Genomic DNA, 18,171 nt, shown 5'->3' on the forward strand with positions numbered 1-18,171 from the left:
TGTATTTGTTGTCGGTCTGTCTGTTGGCCTCTGATTTAAACCCAGCCTCCGTAGTAGAAACCTGTGTGCCATCAATACTCTTTTTATTATATTGAGTGCCACTGCCGTGCACTACAGGCCGCCGCGGCCAAGCATAAATGGATGCGGCTGTAATTAGCATAATTGAAATAATAACGCTAACAAGCTTTCTGTGTCGATGGAGTGCGGAGAGATCTGAATGTGCTGAGACTGGCTCTGGCACAACCGCTGTGGCTGGAGTTCTCAACGTATCCCCAATGTTCTGGCGTAGCTTCGGAACTGGGGTAATGGTGTCGAAGGGGGGTTTATACATGTAGTTGGAGGTGGGAACTGATATTGTGGGAAGTGATATGGCTCAAGTCTTGTTTTCATTGTTATAGGTAGGTAAGTATACTGTTGTGGTTGTTTACATTAGGATTACTATGTAGGCCATGGCAGTAGTACAGTCAGTAGTACGGTCACCAAATGTTTGTGTCAGATAATTCAGTTTAAAAAATCATGGGATTTCCCCCTTTTTTGTTAAATTTTTAGGCTTGGGAAACACAAAAAATATACGTTTTTTTAGGTTTTGTAAGGAGGGTATGCTAGAGAGGAAAAAGGGCCCATCGGTCACACAGTTAATATTTAGTAGCACAGAAACCATGATTTCAGATTGGCCCTAGCTAGCCTCGCTCTCTCGCTCTCTCGCTCTCTCTCTCTTGCTTTCTCTCTCTCTCTTTATCTCACATCTCCCCCCCAATGTAAAACTCCATCCTCCCTTGTGCAACCTTCTGTCTTTGCGTTTTCAGAACTCAGAGTCCAGGAATTAGCTTTCAACAAACTGGGTTACAAATGAGGCATTAAGCATTGGTAATAGGGGTGCAGAAAGGTCACGCCTGTATTAATCTAGCATCTGGGGAATATATCCATGAGCGCAGAGAGAAAGCAACCAGGCAGCTTTCCAAAAACAATCTCTCCGCCCCCCAAGACAAATGCAGCACATGAATAAATATTTTTACATAACTGCTTTGTGTTTGGAATCTCTTATTGAGCATGGTTATTTGTTGAGTTAGTGTAGATAAATGAAATATCAGCCACCGAGGTGAACAGAGATTGGTACCAAAGCATTATAATATTTCAATGTTTCATTGATTTAACAATAGAGCCCCTATAGCCGTCTGCAAGCGTTTGTTTATATGTTTGGATCTGTCCTTGCGTTTAAAAAGCAATTACGCTCATGTATCCTTGAACATTTTCCTGAATGAGGAATCGATTTTATGATCAAAAAATTGGTTTATTTTGAAGCTATGAGATGCGCAGAGATGCATGAGGTATCTTACTCAAAGAGTAGCTTTCCCTCCATGGCGTAGAGCAGTTATGCACAGTCTTTTAGAGCACATGTGGAAATGCACAAGGTACCTGTAAAGTAAATCAGTCCATTTCACTGGGTTGACACACTGCAATCTTTCCTGTCATTTATTTTCTTCACATGAAGACATGATTCAGCACCATTATTTCACCAGTACATATGTTAATGCTTGTTTCCGGTTTTGGTTTATTTTGTATGTTTCTGTCTGTGTAGTGTCAACACATTTTTGTTGTTGTGAGTGGATATCAATGTTTGTGTCTTTGGGCATCTCAAATGGCTCTATTCTGTCACTACAATCTGCCATTATTAGTGACAGGTCAAGAAGCATTGTGTGTAGCAACATCACCATTTCAGCTTCTTCTAGATATCATTTCCCTCTCTCTCCAAAACCAATGGAATTAAATTCAGATTGTCATAAACCTTCAATTTAAATTCCTATCCAAAGCTGTGAAACCTTTTCAATTCTAATTCATCATCTGTTCGACACCATGTCACCTTTGAATTGGCATTAACTTCAACATTTCACTTTTAATCTAAATGAACTCCAACCCTGGTTAGCAGTGTATGGGTTACGTGTTAGCAGACATCCTCCCTCTCTAAAACAATCGTGAAAAGGGTTGAGTGTGTGTGTGTCTGCGTACGCCTAGTGTGTGGAGGTCTTTTACTTTTCAGGCCCAGGGGAGGCAGGGCAAAGTGGAGTGAGTTTGACTGACAGGTCAGGGAAAACTGGAGTGGCGCGTTTGCCAAGTCGAATGGTGCCCCACAGCGCTTGGCACGAACAGAGGCAGACGCTGCCTTCTGGGGTCCCCGCTACCCAGCCAAAAATCACATTGTTGAGGTGGTCGAGGAGACAAATAACACAAAGGAACGCGTGGCACACACAGCGAACGTGAACATAGGGCCAAGTGCCTTTCATTTATCACGCTCTCTCTCTCTCACGACTCCACTGCTCTCTCCTTCTTTTCCTCATTTGTGTTGTAGTATAATGCATTTTGTTTCGAGAGATGTTGGTTTTTTGGGGGTAGTTGGTATTGATGTAGTAGGTGTTGACCTGATGAAGATTGATTCTTGTCAGAACAATTCAAATGTTTTGAAGCACCTCAAAGTGTAGGTTTCTTTAAATGAAAGCGATGACTGTATAGTAATAATTATCAGGACTCTGGGCCCTATTCAATCACAGCTACTCCAGGGTTTCTTCTTCGCAAGGCAGCATATTTGAATTATTGGAATACTACACGTGCAATTTTCTTTTTGTTTCACACAGTAAACAGCATTTGTTTTACCCACAGAAACAGCTTGTGATTGAATAGAGCCTGCTGTGTTTAGAATTGCTATGGTGGCCCTCGTCTCCACAGTACTAACCAAATGTCACCCTCCTCTCGCTCCCATTTTCTCTCCCCCTATCCCCCTCTCTGTCGTTCTACTATCTATAGCGGTGTAGGTCTGGCCCGGGCTCACTATGAAAAACAGCCCCCCTCGAACCTGCGCAAATCCAACTTCTTCCACTTTGTGTTGGCGCTGTACGACCGACAGGGCCAGCCCGTGGAGATCGAGAGGACCTCCTACATAGACTTTGTGGAGAAAGACAAAGTAAGACCAACACACACAAAGGGGAATGGGGAGGAGGGCGTGTGTGCCAGGTATAGCTGGCATTGGGGATAAAAGGGTGGCACTGGCGCTGGGATCAGCGCTATAGCACAGTGATGCTCTGAAACATGGAACGTGTAGCACACAAACTGTGGACACATTCATTTTTCTTCATATCAAGTCAAGATCAATATTCTTTCCTTATATTGTTAATTGATTTATTATATACGCTGCAATGTAATGTAATGCATTTCTTTAGTGATTTACATTTGTATGAATTCTATATCTTTGCATTATGATATTATTGAACAGAATTATATTATATTATATATACACTCATTTGATTATATTGATTTCAATTTATTAGAATTTCATCAACTTAATTTTACAAAAAAAATGTAAGAATTTTACAAATAAAATGTAAGATAATATACTTTATGTACAACATATACTGATTATGTCCACCTCATAAATAAAGATGTTGTATGTTTTTATTTAACTGAGTTCCATATTGTAAGTATTTTTTGTAAGTCATTCAATACTAATTCAAAGTATTTTGAGAAAGTACATTCATGAGAAAAGCTTTTGAGATTTCTTACAAAAACTAAAACTTGGAAATAACTGAAACATGGAAAGATTGTAATCTAGACATCCAGAGAGGTGGTTGTGCATAGAAATCATTCAGATATAGAAGCACTTGCAGTTTCCAAAGAACCTGTTGGGGGGCAGTGATGAGCAGAAGGCAGAAAAGCTTGAATGAAAGCAGTTTTGATTCAGTTTTAAATCAGACATTAAAGGTACTATTTTTATTTAAGGAATTTTGATGATGAGGTTACATCTATTTTTTTAAATCACATTTTATTTAAACAATACAAGATAAAGAGAAAATATGATGATCCTCTTATGAACGGCATATTTGAAAACCCTTTGTATTCATTTTAAGCAGTCATTTGAAATGTCATTTCTTGTACATTCCTTTGTTGTCTACAGACTCTTTTCTATGAGTGTATGGCTACCTATCTGTCTGTGTTCTATTGTATTGTTCAGCTGTACCTGTGCTCTCAGTGGTAATGGTAACCCACTTCTCTACCTGCCGCCTGGGCTGTTCTGTCGTGCTGCCGGGGGGTTGTTCTCAGTAAAAGGTTACAGAGAACAGCTCCGCCCACGGTCAGGAGGGACGGCGGCCAGCTGGCATGGTCACTCCTCCCGTCCTCCCTGCCCATTCACCTCTGCCTTGACCTCCAGCCCGCCCCTGGGCCCCAGCCAAGACTCCACGGCACATTTGGCACCGCTCAGCGAAGGGGAAGGAGAGAAATACAGAGAGAAAGAGAGAGGGAGAGAGGGATACAGAGAGGAAGAGAGAGTGGGAGAGAGAGACAGAGGGGAGCGGATGTGGCCTCTCTCCTGGTGCCTGCCTGTTGAAGAGGTGACACAAGATCAGTGAGAGTGACTTGGCCCACCTGGAAGCAGAGGTCATCGGTGACCGTGGCGACCAAAGCTAACAGGCCACTGTCACCTAGGCAATGTCTCCTCTCTCTTACGGCATCTCTCTGTATCGTTGTGGTAACAGTGTTGTTTTTCCCTCAGCCACAGTGTTGTTTTAGTTCCTACGTAAGTTTGCCCTTTTGTCGTTGCTGTTTGATTTATTCCTGGCTGGACGATACAACAGTTAGGCAGCTGGTTTGTTGTGTGCGTGTCAGCAAGGGGAGTTGGAGGAAAGATTAAGATTCCATGTTGTATCTCACTATGGCCCTGCGGTGGGAATTTGGGCCTAGCCAAGTACTCTAAAATAGCAAGGGTTTAGCAACTTCAGAAGTATAACTCAATCAGAGAATGGTGTGGATTATCCTCAGGGTTCATGGGAATAATATTGTGTTTTTAAAGACATTAATCCCCAGAATTGTCTTCCTGATTATAAAAATCTAGTAGATATCACAAAGGTTCACATTAATTAATATGTTTTCAGTTGCATACCATTATTAGAGTGACATATTATTGTGGACACACGGGCACTGTGATTTACCTTAACTAACAACCTTCTAATTGCAAATTCATTTGACCTAAAATGAAACCTCAAGGTAATAACAGTGTTATAACAGCAAATAACAATGCTGGTTGGTTCATTGGCCTCTTATGGGATTTAAGTTTCCTCTTCAGATGATCTCTACTTGTGGATGCAGTATTAGTCTGGGAAGTCCCCGTGACATAGGAGTTGGGATCAAGATTAGGACTTGTGGCTCAACATCTGCTTGGATTAGGACTGGGATGTTGGTCTCGTTGGACATTTTCAGTGATAGAGTAGATTGAGGCAGATGAGCGTAGATTAGGAAGGCATAGTTCCTTTTTTTCAGTTTGTTAATTTTGTTTTGAGATATTGGATTACGTACAAAACAGCAGTGGGTTGCAGTGAGTTGCCTTTGGTTCGAGGTGTCACCTCAAAAGCTGAGAGACATTTTGATAATTTTCTGTGCTTGTCTTTGACTCTTTCAGGAGTACAATGGAGAGAAGACCAACAACGGCATCCATTACAGACTACAGCTTCTTTACAGTAACGGTAAAACCATGATAATCCCTCCAAACATATTGCAGAGTTCTCTCTCTTCTCACTACTCTCTGTGGACAGATTCGTTTAATCACTTCCAGGAAAAACAACATTAAATAAAAAAGACAACACTAACATAAGTGATAATCCTTATCACATCTGGAATAGTATTTGACGACCACCAAATCCTAAAGTCTGTTTTGGTCATCGGGGGAAAGACTTGAAATTTTAACACTGATCTGTGCTCATTGAAAGCGCACTGCTTAGACCGGTTGGCATGGATTTTGTTTTGAGACCACATCGTGAGAGGAGACAGAAGACTCAACTGGTTGGTGTTCAGTACAATTCAACAGTAACCTAAATATGTAGTATATATTTTTAAAGCACACAGAAACGGTGAGAAAACACCGAAGCCTGACACAATTACAGGCAAGAAAGAGCAAAGCAACTAGCCATTTTCCATGATCCTTTTTGAATACCCCTGTCATGTTTATGTCATATTTACACTCTGTTGCATAGCTAATAAAAGACAAGCAATCATGGCTGATATTTAATTTGTTTGTGAATGAGAATTCCTTGTTGTCCTAGAGGAAAAAGGCAGCGGGAGCGAGAAGAGCTCGGCAGTTGCAACCGGGAACGCAATAAATAATAAAAAACTCAGGAGCACAGACTTTTGCTGAGGGGGGTTAGAAAATCTTGGTCTACATGACAAGCCCGACAGAAAACATAAAATACACTATGGGGACACAAATAATAACAGAATTCATTTAGAAGACATTATTCGAAATCAGTATTTTATGTTATTCTTTCTGTGCAAGAAGTGAATTAGCATTTTAGGCTGATTTTTATATTGTTGTTGCTCAAGACATTTCATTTGGCTAAACCACACGCCTACTTCTATGCAAATGATTTACAGAGTAAGATGACGTTAAAATGGTTATTTTGTCAATGGATCTTAACATTTCAATATACCATATTGGTGTCATGTATTATTACATTGTAATTGCAGGACATCTAATACATGTTTGTGTTGTGTTTTGCAGGCATCAGGACAGAACAAGATCTGTTTGTACGGTTGATAGACTCCATGACCAAAGTGGTGAGCATTCTCCTTACACTGCAAATCATACTGCAACCGACCACCTATTTTGTACATAATGTAACATGAGTCAACCTATCCATCCTGTGATTTGAACCCATGAACACAGACAACCTTCAGTCATTTTACCTGCTAAGCTAAAGTACTATCAATTTACTGTACCTCAGTGGCAAAGAACTAGTCTTGACCAGTCAGACTAGAAGACATAGGGGCAGCTGACACCAATGTAGCAACCTGGCTCCACCACACACTGTACTGTATACTCCTCCCCAGCCCACCCACCCTCCCTATCCCCAGCCCACCCACCCTCCCTATCCCCAGCCCACCCACCCTCCCTATCCCCAGCCCACAAGGCCCTCCCTATCCCCAGCCAACCCACCCACCCACACTCCCTATTCCCAACCCACCAGATCTTCCCTATCCCCAGCCCACCCACCCTCCCTATCCCCAGCCCACCCACCCTCCCTATCCCCAGCCCACTAGGCCCTCCCTATACCCAGCCCACAAGGCCCTCCCTATCCCCAGCCCACCCACCCTCCCTATTCCCAACCCACCAGATCTTCCCTATCCCCATCCCACCCACCCTCCCTATCCCCAGCCCACTAGGCCTTCCCTATCTCCAGCCCACTAGGCCCTCCCTATCCCCAGCCCACCCACCCTCCCTATCCCCAGCCCACTAGGCCTTCCCTATCCCCAGCCCACCCACCCTCCCTATCCCCAGCCCACTAGGCCCTCCCTATCCCCAGCCCACTAGGCCCTCCCTATCCCCAGCCCACCAGGCCCTCCCTATTCCCAACCCACCAGATCTTCCCTATCCCCAGCCCACCCACCCTCCCTATCCCCAGCCCACCCACCCTCCCTATCCCCAGCCCACTAGGCCCTCCCTATCCCCAGCCCACAAGGCCCTCCCTATCCCCAGCCCACCCACCCTCCCTATTCCCAACCCACCAGATCTTCCCTATCCCCATCCCACCCACCCTCCCTATCCCCAGCCCACTAGGCCTTCCCTATCCCCAGCCCACTAGGCCCTCCCTATCCCCAGCCCACCCACCCTCCCTATCCCCAGCCCACTAGGCCTTCCCTATCCCCAGCCCACCCACCCTCCCTATCCCCAGCCCACTAGGCCCTCCCTATCCCCAGCCCACTAGGCCCTCCCTATCCCCAGCCCACCAGGCCCTCCCTATCCCCAGCCCACCAGGCCCTCCCTATCCCCAGCCCACCAGGCCCTCCTTATCCCCAGCCCACCAGGCCCTCCCTATCCCCAGCCCACCAGGCCCTCCCTATCCCCAGCCCACCAGGCCCTCCCTATCCCCAGCCCACTAGGCCCTCCCTATCCCCAGCCCACTAGGCCTTCCCTATCCCCAGCCCACTAGGCCTTCCCTATCCCCAGCCCACTAGGCCTTCCCTATCCCCAGCCCACCAGGCCCTCCCTATCCCCAGCCCACTAGGCCTTCCCTATCCCCAGCCCACTAGGCCCTCCCTATCCCCAGCCCACCAGGTCATCCCTATCCCCAGCCCACCAGGCCCTCCTTATCCCCAGCCCACCAGGCCCTCCCTATCCCCAGCCCACCAGGCCCTCCATATCCCCAGCCCACCAGGCCCTCCCTATCCCCAGCCCACCAGGCCCTCCATATCCCCAGCCCACCAGGCCCTCCTTATCCCCAGCCCACCAGGCCCTCCCTGTGTCGCCATGTCAGGCTGTCACAGATCGATGCGGCAACCAGGTCCTCGACAAAGCGTCAGCCACGGAAACCAATCAATAGCCCTTAATGTGCTACAGCGACGGCGCGCTGGAGACAATAATCCTGACAACAACACGAGCAGATTTCTAGCACGGGTGCGCCACTCAAATCCCTCCCTCCTGCCTAGACTTGGACAGACAGACATGCAGACTTTGCATACTGTAGTGTGTCCTCCTGCAGACAGGCAGCCCTGTAGCTGCCAATGGGGGGCCCGGGTCTATTGATTGGCTGTTGTGTGTTAGAAGCCTCTTCTCAGACACTCCTATTGGCAAATTCAGCTGTAATACTGTATGGAATGCATTTACCTGGAAGGCAGTATGTGGCACACAATAGGAATACAAATAATCTCACTTTTATGGTGAATGTTTGGGCAAATATATCTGTTTGATATCCCCCTCAATCTGCTCTGTCATCCTCCAAAAAGCTGAATCTTGAGTCTTGACCTTTTTTGACATGGTGGTATTACTCACACACCTCCATGAAAACTCTTAGACTAGCTCCAGGGGGTGGAGCGGCTACTTGAATCAGAAATTATGATGTATAAATATCGACCCGATACCCCCCACATCTTCTCTCCTCCCTCCTCCTCACACACATTCCCACTCCCATTCTCTCGTCCCCATCGCAATCCCCACCCCTTCTGGCGAAATTGGACGATTTTAATATAGAGGAAGGGAGGCTGGGAGGAATCAATAATGCAGAAGTGGTCGTTATCCTAAAAGTATTGTCCCCTTGGGGTGTATGTGTGTGTTTGTGTGTATGTGTGTGTGTGTGTGTGTTTGTGTGTGTGTGTGTGTGCGTGCGTGCGTGCGTGCTTGTCGGGGGCAACCGACCACCTAGGTGGACGAGGTAGGGTTAGGTCATTGGGTGAGTGAAAGGAGTGGGATAAAGCACTCCCTCCATCCCTCCATCCCTCCGGCAGCAGAGGTATAGAGAGAATGAAAGAGGGAGCAGCTCCTCTCAGTGGTCATTCGTCATCCAGGGCCGACATGACAGCTCCAGTGAAGGATGCCCAGGGGGTGGCATGTCTCTTACGGGGCCTAGCACGACCATCTGTCTGGGAGGGGTGCGGGAGTGGACGGGTGGAGGACCGGCCGGGCCGTTCTACAGCACGTGGCCTTCCACTAAAGGAGGGCTGCCCTGTCAACGGCCCCCTCCATCTCTCCAGTCTAGCCTCCTATTAATAATCAAATCAAATCAAATTTGATCTGTCACATACACATGGTTAGCAGATGTTAATGCGAGTGTAGCGAAATGCTTGTGCTTCTAGTTCCGACCATGCAGTAATATCTAACAAGTAATCTAACAATTTCACAACAACTACCTTATACACACAAGTGTAAAGGAATGAATAAGAATATGTACAAAACAATATATGGATGAGCGATGGCCGAACGGCATAGGCAAGATGCAGTAGATGTATAGAGTACAGTATATACTGTACATATGAGATGAGTAATGTAGGGTATGTAAACATGATATAAAGTGGCATTGTTTAACGTGGCTAGTGATACATTTATTACATCCAATTTTTAATTATTAAAGTGGCTACAGATTTGAGTCAGTATGTTGGCAGCAGGCACTCAATGTTAGTGATGGCTGTTTAACAGTCTGATGGCCTTGAGATAGAAGCTGTTTTTCAGTCTCTTGGTCCCAGCTTTGATGCACCTGTACTGACCTCGCCTTCTGGAAGATAGCGGGGTGAACAGGCAGTGGCTCGGGTGGTTGTTGTCCTTGATGATCTTTTTGGCCTTCCTGTGACATCGGGTGGTGTAGGTGTCCTGGAGGGCAGGTAGTTTGCCCCCGGTGATGCGTTGTGCAGACCTCACTACCCTCTGAAGAGCCTTAGGGTTGTGGGCAGAGCAGTTGCCGTACCAGGCGGTGATACAGCCCGACAGGATGCTCTCGATTGTGCAGCAGTAAAAGTTTGTGAGTGTTTTTGGTGACATGCCGAATTTCTTCAGCCTCCTGAGGTTGAAGAGGCGCTGCTGCGCCTTCTTCACCACGCTGTCTGTGTGGGTGGACCATTTCAGTTTGTCCGTGATGTGTATGCCGAGGAACTTAAAATTTCCACCTTCTCCACTACTGTCCCGTCGATGTGGATAGGGGCTGCTCCCTCTGCTGTTTCCTGAAGTCCACGATCATCTCCTTTGTTTTGTTGACGTTGAGTGAGAGGTTATTTTCCTGACACCACACACCGAGGGCCCTCACCTCCTCCCTGTAGGCCGTCTCGTCGTTGTTGGTAATCAAGCCTACCACTGTAGTGTCGTCTGCAAACTTGATGATTGAGTTGGAGGTGTGCATGGCCACGCAGTCATGGGTGAACAGGGAGTACAGGAGAGGGCTGAGAACGCACCCTTGTGGGGCCCCAGTGTTGAGGATCAGCGGGGTGGAGATGTTGTTTCCTACCCTCACCACCTGGGGGCAGCCCGTCAGAAAGTCCAGGACCCAGTTGCACAGGGCGGGGTCGAGCAACACTTTTTTTTTTACAGTCCTGTTTTAGCTGGTATTTACCTCGTAGTTACAGTGGGACTTACACTAATAAAGTGTCATCCATTTCTATTGTCGTTATTTAGCAGCACTGATAACGAACATATGCACAAAGCCTTTCCAATAATATGTAGTCAGAACCGTTACAGGGCTATGATCAGAAATTGTACAGGGCAAGCACAAGTTTGAGTACAGTGACCCAAAGAAGACTTGTACGATTCCCATAAGGCTTAACAAACATACATACCTGCTGCTCTCTTCTTCTCCTCAGGCGATCCTCTACGAGGGCCAGGACAAAAACCCAGAGATGTGCCGCGTCCTTCTCACCCACGAGATCATGTGCAGGTGAGTGCCACTCTATAACCCACTGCTAACCAATAAGGGAAAATGCAGCATTTAAAGGGATACGCCACCCCAAAATCAAGGGTCCACAGATATTTCTGGTTCATATAGCAGAATCTACGTACACATATTATTGACTCCAGGCCATTTCCTGGCAAACATTTATGTTGGGGTGAACTTTCACTTTAAGTGATCATCACAGGGCTCAAGGTTACCTCAGCCCACTAGTCTAGCTGACTTCCATATGTCTAAAGTCCCATTTGTCAAAATCAGTGAATTGCATACATGAAGGAGCTTCCTAATTCCTCTATATTTTTGGGCTCCAGGTATACCTTTTCGTGCTATATGCATCTCACTATACAGCCCTATGAGTTGTCCTCATTAAATAAGTATATTTGGATTGAAGACCATGCTGAGTACTTATCTGCCCACTGTGTGTCTGCCGGATGGGGGCCCATGTTAATGGGGGGTTATGTGTGTGTGTGTGTGTGTGTGTGTTTTGATCGAGATTGGCTGGGAACAGGTCTGTAGGGGGGTTGGTTGGAGCCTGGTAGGAGTGAGTGTTAATTATGCAATACAGGAAGTGTGTGTGTGTGCCGCCCTGGACGCTGGGGGGTTGAGGAGCTTCACGCCTTGGCCCACAAGAAGCCTCAGCTGGGTATACTAAAAAGAAGAGGGAGGAGGAGGCGGTTGAGGTCGACTCTGCTTTTTGCCTTTTGCACTGACTCAGTCATCACTGTTGGAACCCAGTTGCCTATGTATTATTTTGCTATGTAAACAAGATCAATTCATGCTAAGCCTGAATCTGGAAGTTTCTGGGGTAAGACGCAAGAGCATTCTCCTAGCACTGTGAAAAGCCACTTTTTGATTGGTTGGATCAATAAACAAATATTTACAGGTCCAGAAACAAAGAAACATTCAGCTGGGAAAGTTCTATTAAAGTTCTTCAGCGCTGGAAGAATGCTGATTGGTCCCACCATGGAAACCCCCAGTCTGTTATTTTGAATTAATAAGGAAGGCTTTTAGTCATTATCGTACTAATGTTATGACCTAGCTGGGGAAACCATATTGTGTCTTATCTGAGGGCTATCTCACGGTTATCTCATGCATCTTGTTTCGCGCTTCAAAGCTGATTTCAAACAGGGCATGGAATGACATTCACTGTTTTTTAAAATTCCGTTGAAAACGGTTGATATCGAAGATGCGGGGAATTCTTTGAGAGACGGACCCATTGTCTCTTCCTTGGAGATCCCCCCTCGGATACGAGGCTTAATTTTCATAATGACGGTTCCACTCGGAGTCGGTCATTAAGTGATTGAGTGCGATTATTAACCATCATTCCCCTGATGAATGGCGTCTTCCCATTGGCTAATGAGAAGGGGATGAGAGACACGCTCTCTTTCTTCATCTATCTCTATCTCCCCTTCTGTCTCCCAGGTGACAGGGACGTGATGGTTGTGGTGTCTTTATCTAGTCCCGCCTGGTGTTGCTACCTGGCTCGCTGCTGTATAAAGTAACACACTCAACCTGCAGAGGAAGTATACTGTAGCAGCTGGTAGGGACCTGCTCAGGCATGACCATGTGGTCCCTGGTGGTGGCACATGCTAGTTCTGCTTGGAGGCTTGTACCTTTTTCTAGAACTCTCTGAAGACAGAGGAGTTTTCTCATCTTAGAGTTAAAAGCACTGAACCACCTGAGAGGTTTTACAATTGAAAAGATTTTCAACAAGTTTGTTAGTTGTTAATTAGATAGACATGACAAAGTTATAGATTGTAGGATCAAAATGGAAGAACTTGTACTGAACTTTGCATAGCCCCTTTATTTACAGTGTTTTAAAAGGCCTTTATTTAAGCATCAAAATATCACTGCTTGACATACACAAAAATATGAACTTAAAGGAACGTTATATAGTTTTTGTGCATCTTTGAGCGATGTTCTATCGGTTCCCTGGGTCATTTCATGTTTTCCTGTGTAAAGCAGGCAGAAATACAGCGGGTATGACGAGTTTTGCATCTACGGCAATAGCTCAGATACACGTGAAAACAGGAAATGACTCCGGGAATCGATAGAACATCACTCAGAGACATTCAAAATAGGTGAATCTTTCCTTTAAATATGTCAGTAGTTGATTAGTAAGTGGATTTAATTGTCACTATATTCCACTTAATGTGACTTGCATTGGCTCATGATACCAACACAGCATTTTCCCCATTCTTTAATTTGAGACCAGCTCTTCCAAAATCACCAAAAGGGGCTGTGTGGTAGTCAGTTGGCATGGGCCAGTCATCGGAGGACTGTACTATGGACTGGGCTCTGTGCACCAGCCCCGGTGCCAGGCTGGAAGAAGACACGCCGTGTGAGAGAGAAAGGCTTGCCACGGGCGTCCTCTCCCAGCCAAGCCGGCTGCCTGCCTGCCTGGCTACCGCATATCATTAGGTCTGGCCACGGCCCTCATGTTTGGGCTGGGCAATTACAGCACTTGCCCTTTGAAAACCAGCCTTCCATTGACAGCCATTCACTGTGTTCGCGTCTTATCACAGGCCTGTGATCCAACAGACTGGCTCTGTTCCCCCTCCCTCTGATGCCCGTCTTCAGGTTCCTCAGGGAGCCTTTGAAGGCTTCTCTTGTTTTTTAAAGCTAAACTCTGATAGTTCAGCTTCGAAAAATGCTGAGACAACCTGGTTTGGTGCTTAAGTAGATTCCACTTGTGGGGATAATTTGAAGTGTGCCTGGCTGGCTGGAGAGCCAATGGTAATGATGCTATTGACCAAGGCATGGTGCCCATCTGGGGCTAAAACTGGCATGCCAGGCTCACTTCTTATTGTCGATTCGGTGTGGGTCCTTTTTTTGCTATATTGACAAATCGTCAAGTAGGCTACAGTATCTGTTTTTTTGTGCTGTGGAACTCACTGGACCAGCACTGCTCATGCTCAGGCTCATGTCTTGAGTACTATATCTCGGCTGTAGCTGAAGAAACCATGGTAACGTTGACTGGATATCCTGTACTATATCTCGACTGTAGCTGAAGAAACCATTGTAACGTTGACTGGATATCCTGTACTATATCTCGGCTGTAGCTGAAGAAACCATAGTAACGTTGACTGGATATCCTGTACTATATCTCGGCTGTAGCTGAAGAAACCATAGTAACGTTGACTGGATATCCTGTACTATATCTCGGCTGTAGCTGAAGAAACCATTGTAACGTTGACTGGATATCCTGTACTATATCTCGGCTGTAGCTGAAGAAACCATAGTAACGTTGACTGGATATCCTGTACTATATCTCGGCTGTAGCTGAAGAAACCATAGTAACGTTGACTGGATATCCTGTACTATATCTCGGCTGTAGCTGAAGAAACCATAGTAACGTTGACTGGATATCCTGTACTATATCTCGGCTGTAGCTGAAGAAACCATTGTAACGTAGACTGGATATCCTGTACTATATCTCGGCTGTAGCTGAAGAAACCATTGTAACGTTGACTGGATATCCTGTACTATATCTCGGCTGTAGCTGAAGAAACCATTGTAACGTTGACTGGATATCCTGTACTATATCTCGGCTGTAGCTGAAGAAACCATAGTAACACTGACTGGATATCCAGTGTTGTTTTCTTGTGGGGCTCATCTGACTCACTGGCCTGTGTTCTCAGTCATTAGCTAGCCGGGGTGTTAGCCTGCTCGGGCCCGGGGGGAAACGTCATTAAGGCGGTATTGTGGACGCTCAGCCAAGGTTTGTTTTCGTGTGCGAAGGGCGCCAGGTCCCCCGAGGGGCCCGGCAGTGCTCCTGGGGTCCAGTTTGTTTATAACACTTCTTTCTCAGTTTGAGGAGGTTGTCACCACAGCAGCACCATTGGGTTTCCAATGCTAATTGGTCTCCTGGAACTTTGCTAATGGTTCCAAGTAGCTGTGGGAATAAATTATTGTGGCACGCTCTATGGCAACAGTCACACACACAAAGACCAGGCAAGAAAACAGTGCTCAGTTTGTTTTTCTTCTACTTACAGATCAAACAATGTGATAAATGATTTATAAACTGGGTTCATTTGGCATTCGGTGGCTCGATTTGAAGCTTGTTTGTCAAATGGCAATTTGATTCATGACAGCATGGGGTGAGTATGTGGGCATAATTGGTCCTCGGCAGGTCATGCAATATGATTCATTTTTAAGAATAAGAGGGTTTGTTTCAATTACCTTTAGAATAACACATTTATATTTAAAATGGGACCTAAGTTATTGTAACAACCCGCAGAATCAGGACTCCCATTTCAATTTAGTCACTACATGAAACAACTGATTTTGAACGTAAATGTACAAAATGCATATATTGAATCGAAATAAATGTACTGAATCCAATGTAATTATCACTAAATGGACTGCTAAACTTCTAGAAAGTAGTACCACTACCAACAAAGCATTGTGTGAACGGAAAGCCCCTCTTTCAGTTCACAAAATATAATTACACTAGCTTCAATCCGAATGAATGGGAAAACAGTCCCTACACCCAATATCCACCAGATGCATATGCATTTTGTTTGGCCCACATTTTCCGTACGTTACGCACATGTGCTTCACTTTTCATCCAGCTAAAAGCTAGCTAGCTAGTCATCGCACGGTAAAGCAATGCACAAGTTGAAAATATTGAAGCACGCGGCCTAGTGTGGCACCCCCAACGTAGCGTTGCGGACTGCTCCATTGAAAATGAAAGACTTCCATCAGAACGCAAAGAGTTTGATGCATCTGGTGGTCACGAGGCGTCATTGTCCACTATTGCATGGCGACCAACCACCACAGAAGAGCACATTTGGCTGAATTCAGACCCCCTTCTGAAACGGCATGCCACCACATGAGCAGTTGTGTAGGGGCAGAGAGGCAGTGGAGCAGACCTGGGAAAGACCAGGGTGGCCATGGTGATGGCACGGGGGGCAGGATGGACGAGCGGAGGGGATGGAGAGAGAGGGAGATGGCTCAGCACCGGGCCGGCTGGGCCATCACTGGGCGCTGTCCAAACTGTCAACAAGTCAATGAGAGTGACCTTGGCTGGACCCCTGCCCAGCTGGATCGTGGGTCAAGGTGGGGGGACGGGGGTTCGGGGGACAGAGGGGTGAGGAGGAGAAGAAGGGGAGGACAACGTGCCTGACACTCAGCAGATTGTACATGGTTCCTCCCTGACTCCATAGCATGCTGGCGGTATGCCCACTGTTACCAGAGACAGTCCAACAAATGATAGCAGCAAATGACAGTAAATGTTTTTAGTAAACGTGAGTGTGATAATCATTTGTGTCATTCTTTTTCTCCTAGTCGTTGTTGTGACAAGAAGAGCTGTGGAAACCGCAATGAGACGCCCTCTGACCCGGTCATCATTGACAGGTAAGGACACCTTTTTTCCCTCCTTCTGTCTTTCACCGGTAGAACAACTTTGACAGTGGGCCCAAGCAGGTAAGCAGGACCAGGTCTTCGTGGTTGTGTCTGTTTCATTGGGCCTGTCAGGCTGGCTGGGTTATAGTGACCTCCTCCAAAAGGACAGTATTGGCCTCCGAGGGCACAGAGCTCATTACCAAATCCATGTTGGCTCGTTAGACTGAGCTTGGAGAATGGCCAGGGACAGGAGAGCTAGGAGCCCGGAAACCAGTGACCCACACATACAGTCAAAACAGACGCACACGCACACGCACACACACACAGACACATAGACACATAGACACAGACACAGACACAGACACACACACACACACACACACACACACACACACACACACACACACACACACACACACACACACACACACACACACACACACACACACACACACACACACACACACACACACACACACACACACACACACACACACACACACACACACACACACACGTCTTCTCACCTCTTGTTGCCATGGGGTGCCTTTGATAGGTGTTGCAGTCCAAAGCCACAGAGATCGTGTCACGCTGTGTTTTCAGGAATCAGGGTCAGATCACATATTATTTCCTCTAGTCATATCTCTAGCATATATCTTCACAACGACGGTACTTTCAACATACACAAACTAACACGCACGACTACATACCACACACACACATGCAGGACTACACACCACACACAAACACATGCATCACACAAATACATATCCATTCACTCTGAAATCCCAACAGGCCAATCCTAGGGTAGAGATCTGCAGGAATGTCCTGTCCCATCAACTAGAGTGTGTGTGTGTGTCAGTGGTCACCCCAACATCGCTACGCTCGTTATACGCCTCCCAAACAATTCCGAAGTGTTTACCAGCGACAAGCCCGGCTCTTGATTTAGTGGCGGACGGCCTGTATCACTGCATTTTAGTGCCCTATTAAGAAGTACAGGATTTATGGGGACGCCGTCTCAAGCTCCTTAAAACAACAGATAAATCAGTTAGCCAGGGTGGCAGGGTGGGTGGAGGGTTGCTATTGGTGACCAGCGATGCAAATCACCCCCATCAGTCGCCACTGTAAAGCAGTTAATGCTGGCAATTCATGCCCCCCCCCCTTAGAGACATGCACACATGCAGACTCTCTATCTCACACACACACACACACACACACACACACGCACACGCACAAGCACACGCACACGCACACGCACACGCACACGCACACACACACATGCACACACACGCACACATACACCTCTGTTGTTTCAAAGGATCTGCAGACCCTGTAAATCAAGCTCTGATTCTGCTCTGCTCTTTCACCTCCTCTCCTAGGATCATCGTTGATAAACACTAACACTAGCACACACACACACACACACACAAACACACACACACACACACACACACACACACACACACACACACACACACACACACACACACACACACACACACACACACACACACACACACACACACACACACACACACACACACACACACACACACACACACATACATACACTAACACACACACACATAATCAAATGCATGCAAGTGCACACACACTCCCTGTATAGCCAGCATGTGACTAT

At 46.4% G+C, this 18,171-nt stretch overlaps 1 protein-coding gene across 9 annotated transcripts in view; it reads left to right on the plus strand.

The window, feature by feature from the left end:
* The window catches only part of LOC139574358 (transcription factor COE3-like), a 102,026-nt gene that overhangs the window by 9,221 nt on the left and 74,634 nt on the right, over positions 1-18,171 (plus strand). For all 9 annotated transcript variants that reach the window (XM_071398853.1, XM_071398855.1, XM_071398858.1 and 6 more), the window contains exons 2-6: positions 2,800-2,956; positions 5,444-5,507; positions 6,539-6,594; positions 11,098-11,171; positions 16,473-16,541. In XM_071398853.1, coding sequence (XP_071254954.1) covers positions 2,800-2,956; positions 5,444-5,507; positions 6,539-6,594; positions 11,098-11,171; positions 16,473-16,541 — 420 coding nt within the window. The remainder of the gene's footprint in view (positions 1-2,799; positions 2,957-5,443; positions 5,508-6,538; positions 6,595-11,097; positions 11,172-16,472; positions 16,542-18,171) is intronic.

This window comes from Salvelinus alpinus, chromosome 4 (assembly GCF_045679555.1).
Source record: "Salvelinus alpinus chromosome 4, SLU_Salpinus.1, whole genome shotgun sequence".
Lineage (NCBI taxonomy): Eukaryota > Metazoa > Chordata > Actinopteri > Salmoniformes > Salmonidae > Salvelinus > Salvelinus alpinus.